The sequence below is a fragment of the Mauremys mutica genome, chromosome 1 (assembly GCF_020497125.1).
Source record: "Mauremys mutica isolate MM-2020 ecotype Southern chromosome 1, ASM2049712v1, whole genome shotgun sequence".
Lineage (NCBI taxonomy): Eukaryota > Metazoa > Chordata > Testudines > Geoemydidae > Mauremys > Mauremys mutica.
In genome coordinates, this window is record NC_059072.1 from 270,173,540 (window position 1) to 270,195,330 (window position 21,791).

Sequence of the window (21,791 nt, forward strand, 5' to 3'; positions counted from 1 at the left end):
GAAAGATCAAAACATGAGTTTGATGTTCACCTACAATACGAAGGATATGAAAGAGGCCTCTTTTGAGCTTTAGGCGTACTTCATTCTTTATGTACAATTCTTTATTGTAGGTGTAAAATTATTTCCTTAATTATTTACCATGTCAAGATGCCCTACGTCTTGATTTTTATTTTTCGTATAGCATTGGTTTATGCTCCAGGTAGTATAAAAATCAATATAGAATAAATTTTAACAAATCCTTCTTTTATCTTAGTATATATAAAGTAGTGTCAGGTTTCCCAAGGAAACTGTAATCCAAATAATTGTAAAAGTACTGACACAGACATGATCAGCATCATATGTCTTTCTGACATCATAATAGTATATCTTCTAATTAAGGTGTTTGCAAAAGGGGTCCAGAAAAGTGGTACATCGATCTAACTAAGCCCTTTGGACATTTTATTTAAAGCCGGAAAAATGCTTATTGCTATGGATATTAACATCGCTTCCCTTCATGCTGTGTGTTTGATGGGCCTGATTACACATTCTTCCTGCACTCTGAAGTCTCCTTTGAGTTCAGTAGGGAGTTGTAGGTGCCAGAAGGAATGTACGTTCACACATGAATGTAATATAATCAACAATAAAAAAAGATTCTTCCTGCGGTACATCGTAAATAGTCTTCCTCCTTTAACCATGGCTGCAAACACTAAACCAAGTCCTACAACTCCTACAGACACGAATAAGCCCATTGATTTCAATGGCACTCAGTACCTAAGGACAAGAAAGGGTTGCGGAACTGGGACCCCTAAAATTTGATAGGGCAACGTTATGCTTCTCAATCCTTGCCTGAACTCCCACAGATACCATGGACTTGAATACATGGATTGAGGCCAGAATCAAATAGATTGAACTCTTGTTTGACATTTTTAAGATACTATTTCACTTTGTTCCAATGTTTCTTTTTAGAAATGGTTAAATTCATGCATGAAATCCCACAACAGTGATGAAGCCTGTGGCAAGCAATCTACTGCTCAAATATGCAGATGCCCAGCTCACTAGTTACACTTCTATAACTACATAAAGTTACACCTGTTCAGAAATATAAAGGAGAGGATTGCACCATTAAAAAGATCTGTTTAAAATTATCGTTCAAAAATGGTCAGAATGCCACAGTTTTCTGTGTACTGACTTTGGGCATACATATAATAAGATGAAATTCACCCTTGTACAGAGGACCAGCACAAGACCTGCACGCCACTTACTTCCCACTTGAAGCCCTATTTTGAGGGCTGAAGAGAGACTGAAGGGGACCCCTGGTCCTTTGCACAGGGGTGAATCTCACAACATAAAGAACAGAGCATTGCAAGGTGCCACTGACACCAAGGCAGCAAATTTACTAATGAAAGATCCTGCAAATCTCTGAAAAAGATTCCAGGCTTTTAGGGTATCCTGTGGTACTTTTTAACATGAAAATTATTTCATCCCTCAAGCTGTGCTGTGAGCACTGGTAACAATTATTAAATTGAACTCTTCATGAAAGCTTGGGTGATGGTTCTGACTGAAACCAACAGCTCTGCCAAGGACTGAATCCTTGGGAGAAAAATCTACTTATTAAATAGGAAAGGTAACTACTGAAAAGTATAGAGCAGGGTTTCTCAAACAGGGGTCGCTGCTTGTGTAGGGAAAGCCCCTCGCGGGCTGGGCTGGTTTGCTTAACTGCCCCGTCCGCAGGTCCAGCCAATCGCGGCTCCCACTGGCTGGGGTTCGCTGCTCCAGGCCAATGGGAGCTGTTGGAAGCAGCACGGACCGAGGGATTCACTGGCTGCTGCTTCCAGCAGCCCCCATTGGCCTGCAGCGGTGAACTGCAGCCAGTGGGAGCCGTGATCAGCCGGACCTGCAGACGGGGCAGGTAAACAAACCATCCCAGCCCCCCAGGGGCTTTCCCTACACAAGCGGTGACCCCAGTTTGAGAAACACCGGTATAGAGCAAGGAGTTGCATATTATGTTTTGTTTTATGGGTTATTATTTCTGTTTCCATTATTCTTACTCAGTATCTCTCAAATCTTAATCTTTGATAATAAGATCATGATTGCCTCCCTATAAATATATTTTAGTGCTGTAATGTTATAAAGGGCCTGATCATGAGCTGTACTGGTCAAGCTGTGTCTTTACTGTTTCATTGGGAATAGCAAACCTGGTAATTACTGTGAGTGTCCAGTGACAGGAGCTGGATACTACAGGGGGTTGTTTTCAGAGGGTCTCAGATATTAGGGTGCATCTAGTCTTAACCTGCCCGGCAAAGAAAGGATTGGCAGAGGAGATTGTTTGCATGGCGAACAGGCTGGTGATGTCATGGAGCTGACACCCCATTAAGCACAAGCAAATCTCTGTCTTGATGAGGCAAGGGGTAACAAAGTGGCTCACAATCCCAGGCACCTGGAGATCACATCACAATCACCAGGCCTGATTTAACTGGACCTAGAGGGGTGTATTAAAAGCATACTCATGGCACACAAACACTTATTGTCTTGTAAATCCTTAAACCAATCACTGCAGTGCTAAATATGACATTTCTGGGAATACTGCTGCCAGTCAGGGGAAGTGCCGTTTCCAAGAAAGCAAGTTCAACAAAGTGGAACAAGTGGGCTGAAATAATCAGAGGACAAGGAGCCATTATTTAAGAAAAGAAATATTAAAACTGAGAGTTATCTGAAATGAGCAGAGATGTGAGAATGTTGGTTTACTGTGTCACCTAGCTTTCTAGGATTCCAGAGTTCCTGCTTTCAGCCATATTATTTCAAGGTTTGCTTTTAATTTTTCAGCTAAAGTATCAGGGTTGTAAAGGACCTCAGGAGGTCATCTAAGCCAACCCTCTGCTCAAACCAGGACCAATCCCCCAGACAGATTTTTGCCCCAGCTCCCTAAATGGCTCCCTCAAGAATTGAGCTCACAACCCTAGGTTAAGCAGGCCAATGCTCAAACCACTGAGCTATCCCTTATTTGGAGAGCAATAAAAGTATAATGCAAGGAGGACAGCAGTAAAACAATAACACACTGGTTAAGAGATTCATGTCAAAAATACTATTTGTCCATTTAATGACTATCAAGAATCAGAAACAAGAAGTAATAAGGCAACTGTTTCCATTATCCTGTAGGTAGGTATTGTTGCTTTGCAGCCTAGATTAGAGATGCTACCCTTATTTCTGCTTCTTAGATCAAGGTTTACTTTTTAATGGACAGCAGCTAGTGACAAAGAAATACAAGTAGGTAAATGAGGGCATCTTTCATTTGTCTTCGGGGCAGGGACTGTCCTTTTATTCTGTGTTTGTCAAGCGCCTAGCACAACGGGATCATGTCCCTGAATGGAGCCCCTCAGTGCTCTGACAATACAAATAAAATTATAGTAATTTGTTCAAAGTTACAAATCGGTAGCTGTCATTAACATCCAAGAGTTAAGACACTGATTCCATAATTAGGGCCTGTTTCTGGACCCATACACATCAGAAGACCTCAGTCACATGAGCAGTTCCTTGTGGCTTCACTGTTCTCACATAAGGAATGTTATTCACCTGCATACATGTTTGCAGGATTGGACCATTAAGGTTGAAAAGCTGTTGACATTCTAAGTGACTCCCTTAACATTAAAAAAAATCCTATTTGGCCCAAAGTTTCTTATTCAGAGTTTCAGGCCAGATTAAATATTATTCAAAAGTTTTTAATGGATCAAATAAGCATTTTCCCCACCCAATCAATCTGAAGTACTTATATGGCCCCTGTGAGTGCTATGTGGACACATCCAATCTTCAATGTATTTATCCTCACAACTCCCCTGGGAAGTAGCAAAGTGCTATAATCCCAATTTTACAGAAGGGGAACTAAGACACAGACAATGTAAGTGACTTGTCCAAGATCACACAGGAAGTCTTGGGCAGAAAAGGGATTTGATTATTAATTATATAACTGATTTTATACTAACTTTTTAAGATCAATTTATTTTGAGCAGTGTGTCTGGCTCCTTACGTTACAAAATCTACTAATAGGGAGTTGCTGTTTAGCCAAGGATGCCAGGGGATGCACAAATCACTCTAATCTACAAGTTCTGTGTAAACAACACATGATAGAAAGAGATGGTTATTTTTACTAACATTGCTTTTTAGGACTATCTTTATAGCCCTCTTTCTTACCCTACAAAATATGCAGCGCCAGCTGAAGGGTCTCTAAAGAATATAAATGGCATCAAGTGTATGGATCCCTGGGTCTCTATGGTGGTAAAAAGAGGTTGGGACACTACCTTGATAAGTCAAGGGATAGATCGATACAGATGAAGCTTTTTCTTTATTCTGTTCAGGATATTTTTCTTAAATGTCTCACACATTCTGCTCAAGGCTAGCCATGTCCACTAAAGTTGCTGACAACTATTCTCTGACACCCTTTCACTTCTATAATACCATTTATTAGAACAAAACCTTTTCCATGATTTTCATATGGATGAGGAGACAGCATTTCTTTGATCAGTATCAGATCAATTTAGCTGAAATAAAATTCTTTCTGTAACTTGCCTATAGTTACTCAAAGGATTAGCAAGAAAATGTCACTGAACAGATACTCGTCTGCTCATTAACATTCAGGGGAAAAACCCTGTGGTAGGGTTGGTTTCAGCTGCTGATAGAACAATACTTAAAAGAAATTGGCATGTCTGTGAAACAGCTGCTCAGCAAAGCCACCATGCAAGGGAAATGGGGATAATAAGATGATAATATTACAACTACACTGGGAGCATAATATATTTTAAGATGCTCTGGTATGCAGTGGGGGGGTCTAAGAATTAGAACTTGATTGCTTGTCAATTACTAGTGATGTGAAGCACCTGATCACTACATGGATCAGTTCTGTTCAAAACCCTGAACTAAGAGAGAAAATCATGCCTGCTGAGACTCCAAATATTCTTGATCTCCTGTGAATTTTTTGTCATTCCATCTTTCAAATGTTTAGCAAGTCTATTTCTAATAGAGGTATTTTGCTATTGGTTTGCAATACAGTTTGCCCAGAATGATCACTATTCTTATTCTTCCTTGGACAAGATTTTGGGGGACACGAAGCACTGAATCATCTGTACAAATGTGAAACTTGCAAATATAACAGTGCAATATGACAAGCAGGCAGAGCCATTGGCATGGAGACTTGGGCAGTAGATATCTGTCTCTAGCTATCATGAAGTCTCTTAGCTCACATAGCTATTCATTATAAAATTAATGATCTCTTGGGTGGATCTGGGGTGGCTGAGATCACACTTGGCAGGCTTTGATCCTTCCCACCAGATTGGAGACAGAGTGTTGGGATGCGATTATAATGGGGTTCTATATGAATTCAGAGATCCGAACACACAAAACACATTACAGGATTAGCACCTGTTTTATGCATATCATATAATATTTCTATATTACACACACACAAACACACAGTACATGAAAATTTAGTTTGCAACTTCCAGCACTCAAAAGTTAGTAAATGCCAGTATTAATGTGGCTCATTAAGTGAGGTTCATCCATTCTGTGCACTAACTGAATCAGGGGTCCTGAGGAAAAAATAGTATATGATCATGTGATTAACGATTACAAGATAATGTATATGCACAAGTGGGCTAAGTTAATGTTGCCCAGGCAACCTTAATTCTGGGATTTCCTAATTTTTGAGTACTTGACTTTTCCACCTCACTAATGTTAATTTTAATTTAGGGTAGGGTGGTGGTATGTGTAATATCCCAGGTTTTTGAAAAAATTAACTGAAAAATCATAAAGTCCATCATGTGGTTTCATATTGTCACTCACATTGCCCATCAGCAATGCTGAAAACTTTAGATGTGCTGCTTGCACTAAGAGTATGTGATAGCATTAATAGGTTGTCATCCTGTATCTCAGTGGTCCCCAACCTTTTTGTGGCCAGTAGCACATTCATGTTTTCAGAAGTGTGGCAGGCGCCAACAATTTTTCAAGGCTTATTTTGTATTTGTACATTAAATAATATGAAAAACATCATATTTAATATTACATAATATATGAATCCAGAGAGAAGCTGGAGAGAAGCCCTGAGGACAGAGAACACTGGATCCCGCAGCACTCTGTCCCTGGCAGGCACAGGGCCACAGCTTCTCTCCCCTGCTGGGCACTAGGCGGGCGCACATAAATGCCCCGGCAGGCGCCATGGTGCCCGCGGGCACCGCGTTGGGAACCACTGCTGTATCTGACTGTTTGCCAGTGAGTTTCACAGGTATTTGCTGACAGCAGAGGAGTAGTGAGACTCAGGACTTATCTATACAAAGAGTTACTGAGTGGCAAGCTATTGCACCATAGATTTATACCCCAGCATGCTGCACACAACCTAGCCGTGGACCATTCTTACTTCATGATAAGAGTTCCATAGTATACTACAGAATTTTTCTGCATGGGAGCATGGGTCCATGTGGCCAGTTAGTATGCAGTCAACTAGTGCACCACGGATTTACAACCACCTTGCCATGCACTGTACCTCCATGAAGACAAGCCCTCAGAAATCCTGAGTTTTGTTTTAAGCTCTGGAGGGAGTATGCTTTGGTGTTCCCGGATTCTTCTGCCCTTACTCTCCAAGCAGGCCTCTTCTGCCTTTTCACCTTCAACCTGTGCTTGTACCTGTCCTGACTCTTCTCCACCCCAGCTCCTTGTCCCAGTCTCATTCTCCTTGCGTAGTCCATCCCAATCTCCACTCCTCAGGCTTCTTATCCCAGTCACAGGTTCGTTACCAAGACATTCACAGTTCCCTCTTTCCCACATCTGCTCATACGACCTGTCTGTCTTCCATACCTTCATCTCCAGCCACCCCCACACATGTACATTCCTGGTTGTCCCTGGCTCCCAGTCGTAATCTTCCTCTCCCTGTGCTCCTCATCCAATCTCAGTATCTTCTCCCTAATTCCTTAACCAGTCTCTTTGCCCAACCAGTACCAGTTCACTACCACCACCACCGTGATTTTTAAAAGGTCCATGAACTTAGCCAGTTTAGGGCAGATTTTTACAGGGACAAAAAGGCTGGCTCCCTGCTAAGTTTCAAGTCTCTGCTCCAAAGCAAGGGGGCACTAGAACTATTCAAAATGAAGGTCACCAGAATATTTTAAATGGGCAAAACACTGCATTTGCCTCTAGCCTCATTGCTAAACCATTTTGGCTGTAATTTTCCCCAACTTGACACCTAGCATGGAAAATTTCAGCCCAATTGGTTAAAGTTTGTCAACATTATAAGAAACTAAAAACAAGGTCCTCTAATGGGAAGTGTCAGGCAACCTTAATAATGGGTGGACCTACCACCTCCATCTGTAACTGAAAACTAGTATCCATGTAAAGTGTTTGAAGTGGTATTTTTGAGACTCATGAAACGAGCTGGAACATAATGCAAAGTGGAGGTTTTGCATATTACCCTTATGCTCTTCCAGTCCTTTCCTAAAACAAGGCTAAGATCAGCCTTGAATTCACTGCTTAAGTATCAGAGGGGTAGCCATGTTAATCTGGATCTGTAAAAGCAGCAAAGAGTCCTGTGGCACCTTATAGACTAACAGACCTATCGGAGCATGAGCTTTCGTGGGTGAATACCCACTTTGTCGGATGAAGTATTCACCCACGAAAGCTCATGCTTCAATAGGTCTGTTAGTCTATAAGGTGCCACAGGACTCTTTGCTGCTTTCACTGCTTAAGTTATTTATAAATTTTTTCTAAAAACCTCTTCCATTATATTTATGACTTTTTGTATGTGTTTTGTTTCACTGGTGCCAAAATTTTCAACATATGCACAGACACATAGGTATTTTGGTTGCTGATACGTGCGTCTCTTGATGAACACAAGTACTAGATAGCAACTTCCATTAAACACCAACACATTATTATATTTATTTTATTATGTGTATTGTGGTAGTGCCTACAAGCCCTAATCATGGACCATGACACCACTGCATTAGGCACTGTACAAACACAGAACGAGAGAGATGGTCCAAGCCTCAAAGAGTTTACAGTCCAATTAGTCTTAAAATCTAATTGTTCTTACAGCATAAATAGTGCTCTACCATTTTAAACTGCTTCAAAGCCCAGACAGACTATAGGTAGCCCTATAGTGAAGATGAAGGCTATGTGATGGGTATGTTATTCCATGGGAATATCTGCAGTGGACTCAACATTCCTTGCATATAAAAAGAATACCTCCAGAACAATTGCAGAATCTGATTAAAGGACTATGAAATGAAGCTCAGTTGTTCAGTGACAATGCTTGAACTTCACATGACAAGCACTCTCTTAAAAAAAAATAAAAGAACATTCATAAATGTACAGATTCCAAGGCCAGAAGGGTCCATTACAATCATCTAGTCTGACCTCCTACATAAGACAGGCCAAAAAACCTCATCTAGTAATATCTGCACCAAACCCATTATTTCTGTTTGAGCTACAGCTCTTTTAAAAAGATATCCAGTCTCGATTTAAAGACTTCAGGTGATGGAGAATCCACCACAGCCTTAGCTGTTCATTGTAGTCATATAAAAAGGCATCGAATTATCAAGAGTACAAAAAAGAATCAGCTGAATCTGTGACAAACTATTGATCATCTGCAAGCATTTTTAGTAACCTACATAACTCACCAGATTCTATTGACTATGTTGGTTTCCATGCACAAATGGAAGAAATCCCTACAGCTGCTCTTGAGGGTATTAAATTTTCACTTCTATTTACAAACTCATCTTTGAATATTGCACATGCTCCAAGACTATTTTTAAAATACAAAAATGAAACTTTTAAATTTTCACAAAGCCAAACAGAATCCTGAAGGTGCACGCTACACAGTCAGCTCTAAATCACATGCAACAGATTATACAATTAAAAGATTAAATAATAAATTCATACCACACCATCACTTTGTTACCTGAATGCACGTTACCAGCATTCCCTCCAAGAATCAGTTTCCACGCTGTAAATTATAGAAACATCAGGGCTGGGAGAAGGTGATAGGGAATCCACAGCAGCCTTCTCCCCTCTGCTGAAAGAAGTGGGAAATATATGCCTCCCTAAAACTTTCCACGGTGCTCCTCTTCACACTCTCCCCCCATCACCACCATCCTGACCAAGGTTGCTTGTCTTACTTGTCATGTGACAGTGGGAAGCTATCACCGAAAGTCACATTCTTCTCACAGCAAAGCAAAACTTTAATGGACTAAGGAAAATGGTATTATCCTAAAAGCTACAATCTCTCTCAGCATTTCACTTTACAACTTGAATGTGGAACCTTCCCCTGCCCCCTTTTGGCTTCTTAATTGAAAATTAAAATATAATAAAATAAAATAATAACAACACACATCCTCACTCTTTATACATTGAATTGCTGATACTGGTTTCCAATTGCCCACACAGCATCAGCATTCAACCGGCTAACCCAATGAGGTTACACAAATGAACCCTCATTGTTCCCTAGCCAAACTTCCAATCCCTTTTGGAGATCCAGTCTAACACATTTCTATTTTCTTCCATCCTGTCCCAGCAACAACAGATGTGCACAGATCCTTGCCATGTTCAACAGGGTTGACCAGTTCCACTCAAAACTTACATTCCAGTAGAAGTTCTGCATGGGGAGAGAAACATGCAGAGAAAACTCTGCGTCTCCTTTGCCATGCAGGTTATACTCCTCTGGGCATGTGCCATACACAGTTCCTAAAGAGAGGCATCTTTCCCACATATACATACTATGAAATACATAGAAGGAGACAGTCAAAATATATCTGGACCTCAGATGAATATGTATATGGACGAAGCGGTAATTGAACATATTAAACTAGTTTTTAGCACTTACTACTTTGTCATTTATAATGAGAAAGATTTATTTAATAAACAGTGCCCAGGGGAGACAAAAATCATTTTACATTCATTGCTAAAGAAAACTACTGTGGGTGAATTGTTAGAGCAAGTCTCTGATCCCTTTCCCAGATCTTCCTAAACTGGAGAAAGGAGAGATCATAGTACTGAATGGAAAGAAAAATAACCAAATATCTGTCTGTCAATTATTGTAGAAGTAGAAGATTTCATTACTTCCTGAGTGGTTTGTAGTGAAATTCCTCCCATGTGTGTGCAAGCCATGGGTGCTCAGAAGGACACTATACTTCACAGGGAAAGCGCTGGCACTCAGAAGAAAGAGTAAGCCAGGCTACAGACTACAAGAAAAGCTTTACCCTAAAAAAAAAAATCATGGAAGGTCCATAGTTCATCTTGCAACAGTGAATGTAATTGCAAGCCTAAAAATTGCATTTGAAATTAGGAGAGGAAAAATGATGTCTCTTATGCTGATCTCTCTCCTTCTCTTAAAAAAAAATTAGCCAAGTCTGCAGACACTCAGCTGCCTGATTCTTTATGTTATTGTAATTAAAGGCAATAGTCACAGAGCTGATAAAGGGCGCAAGCTGTAAAGTTAACCCTTATCTTAGCCAAAGTGATAACTGCAACAGTGGTGTCAAACTGTAAAGGAAACAAAATCAGAATATATTCTGAATAATGGACTCGTGTACAACTCCGGAAGTCAATTGGAAGGCTCATTTTCTCAACCTTCAAAGAGTAAGCAAATTATATCCCAACCTACCATCAAACTTCTTGTGCCTGGACACAAAGGTGGTGCGCACAAAGTGACTTGTTTCCTCCACCAAGTTTTCAAATTCCAATTTGCTCTGTTGGCTCAACTTGTCCTCCATTTCTGTGGTGCAGCATGTATACTCCTGAGGACAGATTCTCAAATGTTCCCCTGCAATAGTAAGAGAAAATATATTGTTTACTTATAAAAAATGAGCAACGGGTTGTGATTACCTTAATGTACACAGTGCTCATGAAATGCACACCTTTTTATTTAGAGTGCATGAACAAACATACTCATCAAATATAGAAACAATCATTTCTCTGCTAGACCATTTCCCTGACCCTCCAGTCCTAATATGGGAACACTTTGCATCTGACCTACAATTTGGCCTCAGTCTTGGATTCCTTGCCAAACAGGGACTTTTGTCTTTGCAATGCCATTTTAGTAAGCTTTGCAGTTCAAATGAGACTCTCTCAAGGTTAAACTGATTCTTAATTGAATAATCCCTTTATGTAAATCTCGAGGACAGTTGCTTGCTCCTTGCTTGCATTTGAAATGTTCTGAGAAATACCCGGCGACAAGGCTAGTAATAAAGCTTTCAGAGCTTTCTTTCTACCAGACCTCCGATATGAGAATTACAAATTTTGGCAGCTTTGCCATACTCTATTAGACACAAAAGGTTGGCCTGGGCAGAAAAGGGAAGAAAGAGGATGTTTCCCTGATGTGTCTTTCTGCCTGTTTGACTGCCTTAGTATAGCAACACTTTCTTTCCACTTTCTCCCTTCTGCTCAAACAAGTGTATTTTAATAGCAATGTTTGGGTTCCACACATTTTCTTGGATGACATTTCTTGTCAGACACAGCAAATGCTCCACTTGAAGCAAGAATGTGATGAAGGGTTTAATTAATGCTTATGCTATATGGAAATGCAACGTAAAAGGTAATGAAAGCCTCTTATTTAATTCAATAGATTTCTCTCTTTATGCAGTGACAATATTGCCTTCTTCAGTGCAATTTCCAAGTGGAAGCCAATTCTGTAGCTCATGAAATTAAAATGGTCTGTTATTACATGAAATGTGAATTTCAATTGATGATGTACTCTGGGTGTCAGAAATGTTTAGCCAGGGCTGTATGAAAGGAGAGAATTCCACCTCCCTGCTGAGAAGTAAGAAAAATGATAGGCCTCTTCTTGTAAAGCAACGAAAGCATTTAGCTTTTCATATACTATATCCTGATTAAATTCCTCTGCAAACTTTTATATGATGCAAATAAGATGATGGACAAAGCTCAAGGATTAAATACATACTGGGGGCTTGATTCTCATTACACGAAGGCCACTTTGCACTTAAATTTTGTGAGTTTGTGAGCATGAGTGAGAACCAGGCCTTGGGTAGCTTTCAGAAGAGATATAATTTAGTTATTGTACCATCAAAACAATTGAGGTATTAAAAATAAATACACATGCTTAGAACAAACATTGTGTTGCACGTGAATCTGCCCTTACTTTATTCCATTTTTTAAAAGCCTTTTGTTCTGAAGTGCAATCATTCCCAATAACCTTCAAAGATTTAATTTGTTCCTCTGTGAGTTTTCACATAGGAAATTTCTTTTAGAAATCTGAAAACTTTACAAAAAATGGAGACAGGATACATCTTGAAGGAGGGTAATTTCATCATCACTCTTACTACTTATTTGTACTGCAGTCTTAACAAGGAGGCCCTAGTCATGGACCATGACCCCATTACGCTAGGCACTATACAAACAAAAAGAGTGGTGGGTGTTAGTGATGATCTCACTGCTTATTAGAGGTCAGAAACAGAAAGAAGACTGAACATTAAATGCCTTTGAAAATCTGTCATTACAAGCAGATTTGCCCATCTGAAGTGATTATATAAAACTAAGAAAACGTTGCTAGACATCCCCTTTCCAAATGTCAGAAAATCCTCACACAAAAAGACTCAATAGCCTTCTGGTTTGCAACTGAAAACTCTGGAGAAACACGTACTTTCCTCTTTCCGGCTTTGGGGATAGTTTATGCTTCCTTTATATCACAACTACTTCTTTTTGTCTCTCTTTTTAACTTGTTCTCATGAACTTTGGAATTTATTCCTTTCCTCTCTTTTTCTCCCACATCTGTTTTTTGTTGGCCTTATCAGATATTGCACCTGTTTGTTGTCATTTCTATTGAATAACAGCTAATAATCAAGGTTCGGTGCATAACTATGAATAGCCACAGTTTTAGATATTATCATTATTTCATTCAAAATATCAAAGTGCAATAAGGCCTAAGGAGTTCAGTATTTCAGATATTTTGTAGCATCATTAATTTCCTCTGTCCCATTTATTTGCAGGCCTACTTTCTCTTTATTACTGCATCGATCACCAATTTGTTATAAAAGCTCATCTCACCTCCTTGACTGCCAGGAACTCATTCTGTTTATTTTTCTTTTTCTGTCTCTCCCCCCCCCCCCTTTTTTTTGTGTGCAATTTTTATTTTTTCCCCTTACCAGACTGTGTGTTCTCATTTGTTTCATTACTTATATCCTTACCCAATAATTTCAACTACCACTTTCTTAATGGTTGAAATGTGGATTTCCTTGGTATCATAAAAACTCTAGATATCTAATACCACTCATCCACTTCCTCTCCCCATATTGTACCCTTCTATATGGACATTCCAGTTATGAGAACCTTCCCATCAGGTTTCAATTATGCCCACTAGATTAGAACAAGCATTAGTAACACTTCTAGCTCATCTGTCTTTTTCCACATACTTCTTGCATCTTAGTGCAGACCTAAAAAATAATACTATCTGTACTCTTCGTATTCTGCTTCCAAACAATTTTTTTCTCATTTTATTTCCTACATTGAAAGTACGTGCCAGATTACAGAATTAAGCAAAAGTTACTTTCTACTTCAAATTCTCCTGATTCAAAGCTCACTGAAGTCATTGGAAGAGTCTTGCCGACTTCAAATGAACAGGAACAGGTCCTTAAATCTTATATATAAAACGCTGCAGGAGACAATCAGGACAAGATGTTCAAAATGGACTGTCTATCTGTTATGCTCCTGAATCCGTATTTAGGCATTCAGTTAAGTGGCAGCCTGATTTTCAAAACTAATGAGCACACAGCAGCTCCCTGCTTAAGTCAGTGTGAGTTGCTGGATGCTCATATATTTTGAAAATAGGCCACTTAACTGGACGCTTAATATGAACTCAGAGCTTAACTTCAGGCACCCAAGTAAATTATTGAAAAGCACATAAATGATGTAGGTTTCAAAGTCCCCTTCTCAAAAGTGCCTAGGTCACCTGGACACTGCTTTGAATACAGACACAGTACTCTGTCACCCAGGGGCGGCTCCAGGCATCAGCACGCCAAGCGCGTGCCTGGGGCGGCAAGCCAAGGGGGCATTCTGCCGGTCGCTGCGAGGGCGGCAGGCAGGTTGCCTTCGGCAGCATGCCTGAGGAGGGTCCGCTGGTCCCACGGCTTCAGCGGACCTCCCGCAGGCGTGCCGCCGAATCCACGGGACCGGGGACCTCCTGCAGGCAAGCCGCCGAAGGCAACCTACCTGCCGTGCTTGGGGCGGCAAAATACCTAGAGCCGCCCCTGCTGTCACCTATGCACTATTGAAAATTTTCCTGTTTGTCTATTGTAAGCTTTTAATACACATCTAGTGGCTCTTAAATTTCACAATATTAGCAGAATCATCCCACTAACTATCTTTTATCAAAGTCCTTTCTATGGAAGATGGCCATTTTGGTTTAATTTCAAGCAGGCTCCATCTCATCTAAGAATGTCCTCTGAACATATGTTTTTACCCCTAAAATCTGCTTTCCTCCATGATACCAAAGGTAACTATCTATTGATAGTAACACTCATTCTATAACACTGATTAAGAAAAAAAGTCATGTAAAATATTAAAAGTAAAACACTTAGCTTTAGTCCCTGAAATCATTGTGCTCCTGGGTGGATAATTCAACATCAAGCTGCATTATGTGCTAAAAGGCTGCACCATTATTACATATTGCACGCACTAAAACAACATCAAAAGAACATTATTAAGGTGGCAAAATCAAGCACTCGAGAGTTAGGAAATGCCAGAATTAAGGTTGCTGATGCAATTTTAATTTGGCCCCTTGTGTATGTATGCATTTTGACAGTCTTTAATTACATGGTTATGTCCTATTTTTTTCCATAGGACCCTTGCCTCATTCAGTTCACAGGATGGACAGTGCTAAGTTAACGAGGAACTGCCAGTTTCATAGCCCAGCCAAGCCCAGCTCCCAATCCCTTACTCAACCTGTCCCAGCCTTCCTGCCCAACCAGTCCATGCCTCCCCTCCCTCTGCTCCCAGTCCAACCATTCCCAGGCTCCCTTCTCCAACTCATAGTAAGTTTCTTCCCCTCTCACCAGATCCCTTTCCCAATCTACTCCTTTCCCTCTTCCTTCATCCAGCTGTGTCCCTTTGTATTTGAATAGATGGCTTCCTCCTCCATGCTGTTCAGGGCCCAGTCGTTCGTGTGTGTGTGTGTGTGTGTGTGTGTGTGTGTGTGTGTGTGTGTGTGTGAGAGAGAGAGAGAGAGAGAGATTGATTAACAGCAAAGGAGAGACAGACTCCCCGCCCTCAGTCCCAGTGCTCAGACACACTCCAGAGCAGCTGGGAGCAACCATTACAGACAAGGAAAATTTTTCTAACCCACATAGTCCTGGACTGGAGCAGATCAGTGTGTTGGGATGGTCGCATGTGCAGTCTGATCACACCTAGAACCTGTGAGGGGCTGAAGCATGCTTAGTGAGGATCAGGGCCGGATCCAGCTTTTTTGCCACCCCAAGAGGCGAACCAAAAAAAAAAAAAAAAAAAGATAAAGCCAATCAGCAGCACTTCGGTGGCAACTCAATCGTGCCGCTTCATTCTTCGGTGGTCATTCAGTGGCAGGTCCTTCGCTCCCTCTCTTCCTCTTCGGAGGCACTTTGGCAGCAGCTCAAAGAGGAACTGAGGAACCGCAGAAGACCCAAATGTGCTGCCCCTTTCCTTTGGCCACCCCAAGCACCTGATTTCTTCGCTGGTGCATGGAGCCGGCCCTGGTGAGGATAGAATCTTTGCAGATTTTAGCTGTTAAGCTCTAGCAATCTTCTAATGAGCCTGGGCAAACTGCAATTTTTCAAAGGCTTATAACTTACTCAAATTTGGGTAACTTTTCATGGACATGTCAGAAAGCACAACTGTAACATAAAGGGCACCCCCTGCCAAATTTCAAGTTCCTTGCCCCATAACACGAGGGAGATAGAACAGGGTTTCTCAAACAGGGGTCGCTGCTTCTGTAGGGAAGGCCCCTGGCGGGCTGGGCCGGTGTGTTTACCTGCCCCGTCCACAGGTCCGGCCGATCACGGCTCCCACTGGCTGCAGATCACTGCTCTGGGGCAATGCGGGCTGCTGGAAGTGGAGGCGCTGCACCTCCCATTGGCCCAGAGCAGCGATCCGCGGCCAGTGGGAGCCACGATCGGCCGGACCTGCGGACGGGGCAGGTAAACACACAGGCCCGGCCCACCAGGGGCTTTCACTACACAAGCGGCGACCCCTGTTTGAGAAACCCTGAGCTAGAACATTTAAATCAGGGGTAGGCAACCTATGGCATGCGTGCCAAAGGCGGCACACAAGCTGATTTTCACTGCCTGGGACCTGGCCACTGGTCTGGGGGGCTCTGCATTTTAATTTAATTTTAAATGAAGCTTCTTAAACATTTTGAAAACCTTATTTACTTTACATACAACAATAGTTTAGTTATATATTTTAGACTTCTAGAAAGAGACCTTCTAAAAACATTAAAATGTATGACTGGCACGCAAAACCTTAAATTAGAGTGAATAAATGAAGACTCGGCACACCACATCTGAAAGGCTGATGACCCCTGATTTAAAAGAACTGGCCCCACAATTTTTTAATACAGGCAAAGCAATGTATTTTCCCCTAATCTCATTCTCAGAAATGGCTGGACTGTTTTGGCTGAAATTAAAAAAAAAAAGAAAAAGAAAAACAGACATAGTCAGCCTGACACCCACACACAGAGTCAGGTTGGAAAATTTCAGCCCAAATGGTGCAAGTCTGGCAAAATTATACACAAATGAAAACAGGGTCTTATAATAGGAAGTGTCAGCCAACCTAACTAATAGTTGGCTCTCCCAGTCCTGTCTATAATTATTTAATCATTTATCTTTATTTTCCTTCTTTAACTTTTCTGTTTGCCATAGTTGATATTACTAAGTTTTGGCAGAACATCCAGTTCACTCACTTTACGGAAAACAGAAGATGTCACAACTCTGCTTTTTCACATTTTCTTCTAATTTTTTTTTATTATTCTTTAAGAGAGTTTTTGCTGATTCTATGCAAGGTTTCTCCATCAGCGATATCAAGCCTGCCCAGATTGGAAGTAATTCTAGAGACTATTTTTATTGTGCTTCCCTTATTTCCTGATGCAGGCTCATTTTCCATTTCAGTTTTGTTATGCATTGTCCCAGGACTCAGACAAAAGGGGTTTAAATTACTGATCTGGGTATTTACACATCTTAAGTATTTTACAGGCTACTACTGTGCTCACAACTGATGTACCACCTCTTGTTCTGTGAAACTCCTTATGTTTTACATTTTCAAAGATTATATGGCATGAGTGGCTAGTTTTTCCTATTTGAAAATGGTGTCTCCATAGATGAGCTCGACTGCATGTAGTTTATGCTGCACCAGCACTATGCTGGAATCAAACAAGTATTAATTCAGCAGTTCCTAGTGACCTACTACAACTCATCTAACCACTGTGTTTCCAACCAAAGTTGCTGACTTACATCTCTCTCCTTTTGTGGCTTATGTTATATAAATCAAACCAATTGCCTGCTACAATTTCAGCTACTAGTATTCAGTTTCAGTTTTATTGCAGCTATAATCTCACACCTGTCTTCACTTCCTCCAAACTGGCAAATTTTACAGTTGAATTTGGTAATCTTGCTTGTATGGCACTTTGAATGTAATAAAACAATTTACAAGGCAGTTGTTTTATATTCAAATACACAGTAGTTTGGTGTCCCCACAACATGCCATAAAATTATAAAAGCTTACTAGAGCTTTTTAAAAAAATTACATAAATTGAATAATTGGCTTCTACCAGTCTATCAAAGTGCCACAAGTTATCTATGTATGGTAGGAGGAGTACAATCTGAACATATCGGAAACCATTATGTAATATAAAATTAACCTTTATATTTCCCCCAACAGATTACGGTTCTTCTGAAGCCCTGTCCACAACTATCAGTAACACCAAGGTCACAATATTAAATGTGGAAACATGCTCATATAAATCATTTTAAGTCAGCCAGATTTCTTATGGATTATGCTGTTCATTTTACAATTGCAGGAATAATAATTCTTTATGAGGTAGTTAATTTTGATAGTTTCTGCCCTTGCCATAAATAAAAGCCAACAATAAACTCCGCTATTTGTACTGCTCCGCCTGCAGGCATTCAGGAGTATGATTGCTGTAAATAGAATTATACAGTTAATATTTGTGCCCTGCTTTGTAAATCCAGCAGTAAATGAATGTTAAGACACACAATGGTAGCGCTTTGTGGGCATTCGAACTCAGTTGCTGTCTGAGAAATGGCAGTGTCTACAAAAGACAGAAGAGATTTAAAAAAAGAAGTGTCCTTGATCTTGCAAATCAAATCAATGTGGGTGGACCCTTGTCAATGTGGCTGTACGCAAGGCAAAGGTCTGCCCACAAGGATCCAATTGGAGGACTAAAGCCAAGGCCATCAAAAATATCATGTCAGTCCTTCAAATCTAATAGAGAAACAATAAACAAAATTGGAGAAACTACCAAGAATGTAAAATTTCCTTGAAAACATTTCAGTTTACAGAAAACATAAAAAGTGATGAAGAACAAAAGGAGAAAAAATTATTCTTTAGCAAAAAAACTTTTCATCTACTCAGTCTCAGAAGGAATATTTTCTCTTTAAGATGTGGAAAGAACTCAGATTTGTGTCCTACTTGAAAAAAATAAGAAATAGGTTTTTAAAAATTGGAATTAAATAACACTTCTCCATTCCTTTGGGAAATAATGGTGGTGGAATCTAGAGCTTTCTGAACACAGGCTCGTCCAGTCAGTATTCTCAGATGTATGTTAAAAGACTAATTGTGAAATCAAGTGGATGGGCTTATTGTTATGAAGCACTTTGTTCATTTTCTATGGTGTGAAATTATTTTTGCCCATAAAAAATATTTAGCACTTTGAAGTTGGGGATTGGTCCTGCTTTGAGCAGGGAGTTGGACTAGATGACCTCCTGAGGTCCCTTCCAACCCTGATATTCTATGATTCTATGAAGTGTTTGACTCATACATGTTTGCAGATTCCAACAAAATAGCAGTGAATTAACAACAATTATTGAATAGTTTTAAAATACTAAACTGTAACAAAACAAAAAATGTTGCATTTTATAATCATTTCAGCCAATATTCAAGTGACGAAAATTATAATATAATTTTGCTGGACCAAAGACTGTTCCCTAACCAACAGTCTTGAAGCTCCTTCTGATGCAATTATCTTCTCTGTGGGGGTATAACAGCCCCACGAGCAGCCTCAGTGAAACTGCACCTGGCATTCAAATTGCAGAATTGAACTTTCCTATTGAAATATATTATGATTTAAATGAATTCTATTGCAATATTTCAGAGACGACTGAAACAATATTTGCATAAAACATAATATCTGAATGAAAAAAGTCAATGTGACATATACACAGTGCCTGCATACAATTCTTGATCCTTTTAAATTTTTAGCAGCTAAACAAGAAGCGTTGTGTGTCCACCCGATCCTATTAAACCAACCCTCTCCCATCCTGAAAGAAAGTGACTCATCTGTTTGCCTTCAACGCAAATAATTTTTCCTCAAATTCTGTTTGTTCCTTGAGGTCAATTAAAAAATGAATGCCTTCCAAACAGACTGATAATTAGTTAACAGTCTCTTCATTGTGTGTCCCACAGGGAACATTCACTTACAAGAAGTCCTGATCGTATTGTCCTTGGGAAGCCCTCAATAATAAGACACTGAAACTGAGGCCAAAGCAAACCTGTTCATACTAGGACTACACAGCTGCTAAAGAAAGGGATAGAGTCTCTCGAGTCTTCCTAGCTAAACTACTGGAAGCTGCTCCACTTTTCCTACATTCAGGTTCATTTTTATTTTCCAGGCATATACAGTTAGACAATTGGTTTTTGATAGCAGTTTGTGAGAAGAATCTTTAGCTATCTCTTGGGGTGTGTATTACTGACATTTTGCCCAGTGCATTGTGAAAGGCAAACTGTGATTCAGCATTGTGCAGTTTCATCATCTTGCTGGCTACTTGGCTATAATTTTGTGGTTTGGAAGCATGTTTCCTCCAGGGGATGACAGCTAACTCCTCTCATGCCCCCAATTGATTTTACTCTTTATTATATCCCTGCTATAATAGCAGGAATGTCTTATATACAATGTAAAGATGACCCTGTTTACTCCAAAGTCAGCACAAGTGGGAATAGAATAAATCATGCATACAGCTTTTCTTTGCCCATAAACTATAATGCAACTAGGTTTTTTCACACTTAATAGGCTGTTCTCAAAACAGTTTTATTATTAGATAGCCAGAGAGAGTAAATGAGGGTGGATTTGTAAAGGTTTGATCAGCATGAGTTTGCGTGAATCACATAACATACAAGTGAGTTATGCAGATAGTCCCAGACTCGAGCTGAAAAAACCTTTGCAGCCCATCATTGTGTATTCTATATATGCCACATGTTACAAAAAAAATTACATAAGAGTTTTTAGTCACTTGGCTCTTCAATTTTTCATATGGCTTCACTATATGTGGAGTAATACAGACATCTGAAACTCATGCTGATAAAGTCTTTCTACCGTTCCACACCTTCAGGTTATTCACCCCATAGATAATGACAACTCCTCGTGCAACATCAATTGTCTGAGCTTGAGAAAGAATTATTTACGCTTTTCCTAAAGTCATGCAACTCAGATCAACTCGAGTGTAGTGGGAGAAGCATTGCATCTATTCTGACATCCACATAATGGCCCTTGTGCCATTTAAGGGTAAGGCATAGCAGAGTTCTGCTTCTGGATGCCCCTTGCTGCCCACACCATACACTGCTTAGACCCCACCCCTGGAAAAAAACAACACTTCCTCCTCTTACAATAATAAGGAGGGCAGCTAACACAGGAGGCAGCAGAGCCACTTCCTCCAGCTATATGTCCATGGAGAGTTCCTCTACTCAAGAGAAATTCTCCATCGGCTATCCTCACCCACTTTGCACCTCTTACATTGTACAATGTAGCTTTAAAGGACTGGTGAATCTAGTACAGGGTTTGGCAACCTTTGGTACAGATCCCACCAGGGTAAGGACCCTAGCAGGCCGGGCCAGTTTGTTTACCTGTTGCGTCCGCAGATTCGGCTGATCATGGCTCCCACTGGCCGCAGTTCGCTGCTCCAGGCCAATGGGGGCTGCGGGAAGCAGCGCAGGCTGGGGAATGTGCTGGCCGCAGCTTCTCGCAGCCCCCATTGGCCTGGAGCGGCGAACCACAGCCATTGAGAGCTGCGATCAGCCAGACTGCAGACATGGCAGGTAAGCAAACTGGCCCGGCCCACCAAGGGGCTTACCCTGGCAGGCCGCGTGCTGAAGGTTGCCGATCCCTGATCTAGTACATAGGTATTATTGCACGATCATGGTGAAAATTACAAAGCATGAAAGAGTTAATGGAAATTTGAAAGTTCTGTTTAAATATTGTTTACCACAGCACATGAATGTTCACTCCATATCATGAACAGTAATGATACCTCGTTAATGTCAGCCAGCTTCTACTGCACTGAAACAAGAGCATCAAAGAGAAAAATGAAAGCCTCATCATAAAAAGACAGATGATAGCTTAGCTCAGTCCAGTGTCATTTCAGGTTTCCACTATTTCTCCAATTCCTGAGGATCTGGTTCCACCGTTAGTCTATGCTGTCTTTTGTATCTGGTTCTGCCACAGTGGGGCTGAACAAGTTGTCAACTCTCTATTCTTGTCCTTTTGTGGAGGCTCCTGAAGCCTGTAATACTTGGCAAGGTTCAACAACAACAACAATAATAAAAATCAATAACCAAATGTAACAGAG

General features: G+C 40.5%; 1 protein-coding gene across 3 annotated transcripts in view; it reads right to left on the bottom strand.

The window, feature by feature from the left end:
- The window catches only part of GPC6 (glypican 6), a 1,140,547-nt gene that overhangs the window by 763,512 nt on the left and 355,244 nt on the right, over positions 1 to 21,791 (bottom strand). For all 3 annotated transcript variants that reach the window (XM_045010084.1, XM_045010090.1, XM_045010100.1), the window contains one exon: positions 10,616 to 10,774. In XM_045010084.1, coding sequence (XP_044866019.1) covers positions 10,616 to 10,774 — 159 coding nt within the window. The remainder of the gene's footprint in view (positions 1 to 10,615; positions 10,775 to 21,791) is intronic.